The 8871-nt window shown below is 33.6% G+C and overlaps 1 protein-coding gene across 1 annotated transcript in view; it reads left to right on the top strand.

Annotated features, from left to right (window-relative positions):
• The window catches only part of LOC106878127 (cilia- and flagella-associated protein 300), a 205551-nt gene that overhangs the window by 14868 nt on the left and 181812 nt on the right, over positions 1 to 8871 (top strand). The window contains exons 6-7 of the mRNA XM_014927248.2: positions 5998 to 6170; positions 8728 to 8794. Coding sequence (XP_014782734.1) covers positions 5998 to 6170; positions 8728 to 8794 — 240 coding nt within the window. The remainder of the gene's footprint in view (positions 1 to 5997; positions 6171 to 8727; positions 8795 to 8871) is intronic.

Genomic DNA, 8871 nt, shown 5'->3' with positions numbered 1-8871 from the left:
ATTAAATAAGTACCAGTTACACACTGGGGTCGATATAATCGACTTAACCCGTTTGTCTGTCCTTGTTTGTCCCCTCTGTGTGTAGCCCCTTGTGGGTAGTAAAGAAATAACACACACACACACACACACACACACACACACACACACTCACACGCACACACACACACACACATGCAAGCATGCATCCATGCATTCATGCATTCATGCATATACAAATGCCAATAGGGACAAGGAATGAAAGTCATACACTTTTGTAAGGCAGCGAGCTGGCAGAAACGTTAGCACACCGGGCGAAATGATTAGTAGTATTTCGTCTCCCACTACGTTCTGAGTTCAAATTCCGCCGAGGTCGACTTTGCCTTCCATCCTTTCGGGGTCGATTAAATAAATACCAGTTACGTACTGAGGTCAATATAATTGACTTAATCTGTTTGTCTGTCCTTGTTTGTCCCCTCTGTGTGTAGCTCCTTGTGGGTAGTAAAGAAATAATACACTTTTGTAGGGATCAGCTGTCTTTTGGATGTAAATGCTTAATAGTGTAGTATTTTATTTGGTGAGTTTGTTTTTGAAAGATAAGAAATTCTTCATATTTTATGTAATTAACAGATATCTTTGTGTCTATCAGAAAATTTGCTGGATAGTCTTTAATGAAGGGTAAGACCCAAGAGGATAGTAATGGTTAAGACTTATAAGGATTAACAATGTGATCACAAGAGTACTTAAGTGGGTAGCACAAACATACACTCATGGGAATACGATTTTTGAGAAATTTCTAAATATCAATAGCTATCAACCTATTTTACATTGTGAAGTCTGTCAACATCTGTATATGAAACAAGCCAGTCAAGCACCAGAGAAGCTAATGAGTGTGCATAAACCACAGGAGCTCTTTGTAGCAATTTTCAACCCACTGTGAACATTTGGATACATATGATGATCAATTTGGAACAAGAAAGATTTCACTCAATCACACTGATCTCAGTTCCTTGAGCCCCAAGGTTCTTGTAGTGATAGTAATGTATTTCATACCTTGTTGGATGTTGCCTTATCTTCCCTAACTGAGAAGATCCTATTACACAAACCAACAAAGCTGAAGCAAAATTTGCAGAATGTTTGTCCTCAACATGAGAACAAGGATGAGAGTTTTTTGAACATTTGGAAAATGCTCTCAAAATAGATGTATCTGGAAACAAGGGCAAAACACCACTGAAGCTTTTTTCTGTTGTTGCACTGGAGATAGCAAAGTAGGAAAACAAAAAAAAACATACATTATTGGGGAAGTTTGATCAAACCTGATGCTCTTAAAATGGTGGAACATGTGGGAGGAAATGAGTTGAAAAATACTTGCAGCTATTTCAGTATTGAATAGTTTTGTTTAAAAAAGGATTAGGAACATGGCCATTGACATTAAGGATCAAGTTGTGCAGGAAATCAATTCAACAACATTTGGCTTATTCTCAATACAACTTGGTAAATTGACTGATGTGGTATCATGTTCCCAGCTACTTGTTTACATGTTATGTGTTCACTCTGGCTCATTTAAAATGGAGTTTTTTGTTTTTTGTTCTCCCCTTGAAACAACCACCCTGACCTCATATTTTGGAAAAGGTTTCATCTTATTCTCAGTCAGTGAATCTTTTGCAGGATAGTGTCTGTGAGTGCTGTAGAGATGGAACAATAGCTATGTTAGGTACAAAATTTGAATTTCAAGTTTCTGTGAAAAACAAATACCAAGAGTGAAATGCATTGTCAGGCTGGTCCCAAAAACACTCAGAAAAAGAGAAGGTTTGGGATCAGACAATTCAAATTGTTGATTTTGTCAAAATGAGGATAGCAGTAGAAATGTTTTCAAACACCATATCTTACTAATACATTTGTTAACTAAGAGAAAGAAGTGACCTTCTGTGGTTTAGTGGAAAATGTAAAAGGTACATTTAATGAAATTTAACAATTTAATATCTATAAAATAGACAACAATATATATAAAGAAAATGTAGATGATGATGATGATGATTAGAATTTGAAATATATCTAGTTTAGAATTTACAGTGCATGTCCATCTTGGGTTTGATTTCATCCTCATCCCTTAATTTGTTCTAAAATGATGAAGGATTAGCTGTCTTCCAGAAGTCAGTTGATATTTTGCAGGAGAGATGAACCACACACTGGAACTTTTATTTGTGTGATTCAGTGTTGAAAGTTGAATCAACAAAAGCATTGTTTTGATGAATTTATGTTAGTTTAGTTTGTCTTTTGGTGCTGCAGTATTTCTCAATCTATAATTACACCGACACTCTTTTCCAAGCTACAAAGACCAGTGTTCACTACGGTTGTTGTAGTGACAAGTAGATTAAGACAAATAAATCTTCCCTTAGATAAAAGAGTAGACTGTCACCGATAGAAAAAAAACTCAGTACTGTAGAGCAGTGAACCTCTATACTACTTTTGTTTAAATTGATCAACCTCTCCCAGTTCCTCAAAGGATAGTCTATTATGTAAAAGATATGTACTCAACACTGATCTGTCTACTTTGCATTTAAAGGTCAACAGCTTGGAAACAGTGCATCAGTGGTTAGTCATGAACTGTTGACTTATCAGTTGGTTGTCCAGTACCCTATCAGTTCTGTTTGTTATCTGTGAATAAAAAACAGACTATCTATGTTAGAAATGTAATACAATGTAGGGAGGATAAACAGGGGACTTGCAAAAACAGAAGCAACTAGCTAAGTAACTAATAGATGCTCTGTAGGTTTTGATGATAAGAATTCAATCTGTTCAATCAATCAAACATTCAGTTCATTAAATTAATATATAAATGACTGAGTATTCCACTGAGCCATGTACACTTAACACACTTCCCAAGTTAAATGAGAATGGTGTAATATGTGATTAGGATTGTCCTTTAAATTACAGACACAATCCATATGATGGGCTTCTAAACAGTTTCCATCTACCCAAATTTGCTCACAATGTTTGGATTGTCGTGATGTTATGATAAAGATATTTGACCTAGATTCTAAATAGTGGAATCATATCTAGGACCTCATATTTATGAAGTGAGTTTCTTAACCACTCAGCCAGAGCTTGTAGGATATATATATAATAATAATCATCATCATCATCATTGTTTAATGTCCGCTTTCCATGCTAGCATGGGTTGGACGATTTGCCTTAGGACTAGCAAATCAGATAGCTGCACCAGGCTCCAATCTGATCTGGCAGAGTTTCTACAGCTAGACGCCCTTCCTAACGCCAACCACTCCGAGAGTGTAGTGGGTGCTTTTACATGCCACCGGCACGAGGGCCAGTCAGGCAGTATATGGCTTGTATACATAATATACACACTGCATGTTATCCTTTGTTTTACATAAATTACATACTGTTCATATTTAATATACTCACTGTATATCACACATAAAATATATTTAGTCATAACACTGTGCTATACATGAAGTACATATACATATAGGATAAATACTGTATATCATTCATAAGACAGACACTATGCGTCACATATAATATGTCGTTTGTAACACACACTGTGTATCATACATGCGGCTCATGCTGTATCATGTAAAAGATTATAAAATACACTCAAGATATTGCGTGTATCTCCACAAAGGTCTGTCTGCTTTATTGGTAAGTCTTCATTAACCAATATTCTACAATCACTATTGCAGCTTCTATGATGTTCTCTGTTCCCTGAATTTGCTGACTAATTCAATACTACCTAAGTTTATTTTTAATTACTCATCAATTTTTCTCTCATTGCAATTACTCTGTCTCATCACCATATGGAATATTGCTCACTTTACCCAATATTTTCTCTAAACTGAACATTTTGGAAACTCTCCCTCTATATTTTCAAACTACAGAATTCAAAAGGAACATCAATTGTGCTAATTTTTCTGTTTCTTTGTCATAATGGTCGTGAACAAAATTTACCATTGTACATGCAATGTCATTTATTTCCAATCTTCTAAGAAAACATATAAAGTCAAAAAGATAAATTAGCTTACTTGGAAACAGAGGAGGGCTGTAGAAAATCTCATCAAATTCCATCTAATCCACGCAAGCGTGGAAAAGTAGACATTAAAACAAAGTTGAAAAGCTTAAGAAAGATATAATCACTTCCCCATCCTCCTTCAAATTAATCCATCATCAACACCATCACTGTCATCATCATCATCATTTCACATTTTGGCCCAAATTGGGTTGGTCCTATGTTATGCATCACAGATTGGATGAAACAAGATCAAGATGAAAATTACCCAGTGAAGTGAAAAGGATGTAAAACTGCTGATGGTGATAATTTAAAGATCAATGTATTTTACAATAGTCATTTCCAAAACAAGCAGCTGATCCATTTGCTGATACAAAACTATCAAACAAAGTTTGAATTGGTGAGATAAATGCCAAGAGACCATCACCTTCATTAGCCCATGCACACACACACACACACACACACACTCTCTCTCTTTGCTTATTTCCATAAGAGAAATGAGTCATTGTGATTTATCAGAGATAACCATCAATGATTCGCTAATTATTGATTTCTTCAAATGAGTTGAAATGGAGCTTGTTTTAATGAGTTGTATTAACAAAGCTGTTAGCAAAACAGCTGTTGTTATAAGGAATTGAAACCAGGTTGTAAACACTTATGATTAACCACCATTTCACACCACTCTTCCCACCAGTCATATATTCTTAACATTTGAGGGTGGTCAACCAACAACGATACTTAGTCAAATTCAGATTTGTTCTTTGTTTTGAGTGCAAGTCATAGTAAGGCTTTCTTTTCTTTTTATTCTTCAGAGTTAATAAAAAAATTAAAAAACCAGCAAAAATCTACTGACTATTCCCCTTCTGCATTTCTTGGTGTTGCGTATATGTCAAAAGAAATCAATATTTTACTTGCTGTCTAAATCCATTAAAAAAAACTTTTTAGCTGCATTCTATGCTGCAGACATGTTTATATATTCTATCTATTGTGATGGTGCAGTTTATTTAATGACATAATGTAAATGGCAGGTTTCGGAATTCAGTTAATGACTGACCTGGGTGACACAGTTGGCGGATTAATCATTAGTTAAATGTTGTTGACACAATCAGATATTCTAAGAGCAGTATATAAAGAGTAATAACTAGTACATAAGTTTGTCAGAAATATCTAGATAAAAATATAAAACAAGACAAAACAAATTACAATGTTACTAATCATGATTCCACTACAGAGTTAATATATTCTTGATAACATTTTAATATATATTCTTTTTCTGAAGAGTGTTTTGTTCAAGAAACAAATATACCTGACTATTTAGTTTCATTTCTCTCTATTCTAAGTTCAGATCTCAATAATCAACTTTGTTTTTCATTCTTCTGGTAGTCAATATATTAAAGAAGTTGTAACAAACTAGGACTGACTTAATTATCTCCATCCAGAATCTTCCAAATTTGGTTGTGTCCTTAGTTTAAATAAATTGATATATTTTGGTAGACTGGGGTTAGCTCATGGAGTGCCTGTAGTTTCCTTCTAGCTATAGCTGTTTCATATTAATACCTATGAGAAAGTTATGGACTTTAAGCTATCTCATTTCCTCACTTCTAAAAACCTGAAACCTATTTTCTTCAGTAAGAAATTAATACATTTACTTCTAATACAATTTATCATTAAAAATATGCTTTTACAAACCAGTAGAATGTATCAGAACAAAGAAATCATTGACTGGATGTTTTAATTTTCTTGCTTCAAAATTCATGCTAGAATTTTGGATTTCTACTCACTGGAGGTTGATGAATTAAGTATTAGAAATATGCTAAGGAATCTCTGTAGCCAGTTGCCTTATAGAAAAAAAATAATTTATACAAAAGTAATTATTATTTTCACTTTTTCCAATGTCATATTATTTTCAATCATTAAATTAAACACAGTCATGTTTACAATAAATATATTTGTTGTTACTATTATGCACTTTTTTTTCTATTTGGTAAAAACAGATGCTTCTACTAGAAGAAAGTGATAATTACAACCTATATTCACCCAGTGAAAAAGAACAATTTTTATTTTGCTTACTGAAGCACTTATGTTTGGGTGGAAAAGTTTGCCAGTTTGAAGATGATTTTGGACCTTATGAAGATATGGTAAAGAAATTATATAAAGAATTAGTGTGGTAAGCTATCTTTCTATGTTATTTCTCTTACAACAGCATAAACCAAGAATCTTACTTTGCAAATGAAATGTTTATAGTCCTTTACAGATTAGTCAGCATAGTCAGTTAAACTTTTAATCAGAAAACATTTGTTCAGAACAATGAGCTGTTAGGGTTTAATAAGTTTGTAAATTCATTTATTTTAATAAACTGAATTTTTTATATATAAAGTCATATAATTTGATATCTAAAGCCAAACATCCCTTCTGTAAGATGATTGGATTTCTGGTTGGAGCCATCACATTTCAGTACTTTATATCTGCGAATTTAACCATCATCAGTAACTTGGAGATAGATAGGCTTTATCAGGGTGACTTGTCCTAGACTCAGTGCATAAAAAATATGTAGAGTGTGTCTCATTTTGTTAAATAACATTATAATTGAACAAATTTTATTATAAATTTATATCTCATATAAAAAATGCAACTTTTTCTTTCACATATTTCTTCTAATTTTAATCAATCTCCCAGCTTCCAAATTTTATTTAAAATTTGAAATGAGAAACTCAACAAAATACAATCCTAATTCATTATTGTTATCTCTAATATTATAAATTTTTACTTGACTCATTCTGAAACTTATTCTAAAGCTCAACCTGTTATAGTATCCATATACTATAACAGTTGTGAATTATCAAAATCTTTGCATTCTTGCTACTCTGTTGGGTATTAAATGAGCAGAACAGGAGAAAAAATAGCAATCAAATAAACGGATTGGATAAAATGGTTTAAAACATCATGCAGCATAATTACCAAATATTTCACTTTATGAAAGCATTTAAAACTAATTTTCTTTTGCCAGCAAAACAAAATAAATAAATGACAAGTGTCTTCTGCAATAGCCTTGGGTCAACCAAAGCCTTGTGAGTGGATTTGGTCGACAGAAACTGAAAGAAGCCTGCCATGTGTGTGTGTCTTTGCATCTGTACTTGTCTCCCACCATGTGACAACTGGTGTTGGTATAGTTACATCCCATAACTTAGCAGTTAAGGAAGGGACCAATTGAATAAGTACCAGGCTTAAAAGAATAATACTGGGGTAGATTCATTTGGCTAAAAATACTTCAAAGCAGTGCTCCAGCACAGCCACCGTCTAATGACTGAAACAAGTAAAAATAAATGAATTAACAGATGAATGGTGAAGCTCTTATTTTAAACAGATGTAAGGGCTTAAAATAAAGCAGGATTCAAATCTTTAAACTGTATTTTATATTACCAAACTTGTAATGATTCAAATGTTGATATTATCTATTCTGTTTCTAAATCAAGAAATATAATCCTAAGGTTATTAGCACACAATGTGTCTAGAATTTTGTGACCAGTTTCAAAACCTTTTTGGATCTTTCACTTGATATAAGCGTAGTGAAAGATAGAGTCACACTACTACTTACTTACAAACCATATTGTACAATAACTAACTTTGATAACAACACGGTCTGTTTCATAGTAGTAAATCTAAGCTACCTTCATCAAGTCATGTGATGTCTACACTTTTGACTTTTAAGGAAGACACTCATTCTTGAAACTCATTATGGGATTTCAGTTACATAGATTGCTGAAAAATATTTGCTGTTATATCCTCAGTACTATTATTTTGCAACAAAACTAGACATGTTACAAATTAAGCAAATTATTATAATTATGAATATTAAATATGTAGGTGTAGGAGTGGCTGTGTTGTAAGTAGCTTGCTTACCAACCACATGGTTCCGGGTTCAGTCCCACTGCGTGGCACCTTGGGCAAGTGTCTTCTACTATAGCCTCGGGCCGACCAAAGCCTTGTGAGTGGATTTGGTAGACGGAAACTGAAAGAAGCCCATCGTATATATGTATATATATATGTATATGTATGTGCGTGTATATGTTTGTGTGTCTGTGTTTGTCCCCCCAACATCGCTTGACAACCAATGCTGGTGTGTTTACGTCCCCGTAACTTAGCGGTTCGGCAAAAGAGACTGATAGAATAAGTACTAGGCTTCCAAAGAATAAGTCCTGGGGTCGATTTGCTCAACTAAAAGTGGTGCTCCAGCATGGCCACAGTCAAATGACTGAAACAAGTAAAAGAGTAAAAGAGTATACTCTCATATATTTGTAGTTCCTATTGTATATTTAAGCTTTATTGGCACTGGCAACTTACAAAGGGGGTTTTGTCTTGTATTGCGAGTTATTTGGTATCTTCACCAGTGCTGGTGCCAAAAACAAAAAAAGCTCCCAGTATTCTTTGTAAAGTAGTTGGCATTAGGAAGGGCATCCAGCCATAGAAATCATGTCAAAACAGACAATAGACCTTGGCATAACCCTCTGGCTTGCCAGCTTTTGTTGTACTATCTAATCCATGCCAGCATGGAGAACAGACATTTAATGATGGTGATGATGATGATGATGATGATGATGATAATTAACTCGTTCTGGCCCACCAAAAAGAGAAGGGAAAGTAATTGAAACAAAACTAATGTAATTAATATCCATTTTACCGATGATTCCTTATCACTTAATAAAATTCTACTGCTCTTCTTTTAGTGCCCAAAAACTTCCAGATTCCCAACAGCCTAGAATTGTTTCTTCTGTCTATAAGGTTACAGCATACGTGAGTTACTTTTAATTCAATTATATTTTTGATGTATATATATATATATATATATATATATATATATATATATATAT

This window comes from Octopus bimaculoides, chromosome 3 (genome assembly GCF_001194135.2).
Source record: "Octopus bimaculoides isolate UCB-OBI-ISO-001 chromosome 3, ASM119413v2, whole genome shotgun sequence".
Lineage (NCBI taxonomy): Eukaryota > Metazoa > Mollusca > Cephalopoda > Octopoda > Octopodidae > Octopus > Octopus bimaculoides.
The sequence above is the reverse complement of the archived record's forward strand: the minus strand, read 5'-3'. Positions and strand labels throughout refer to the sequence as shown.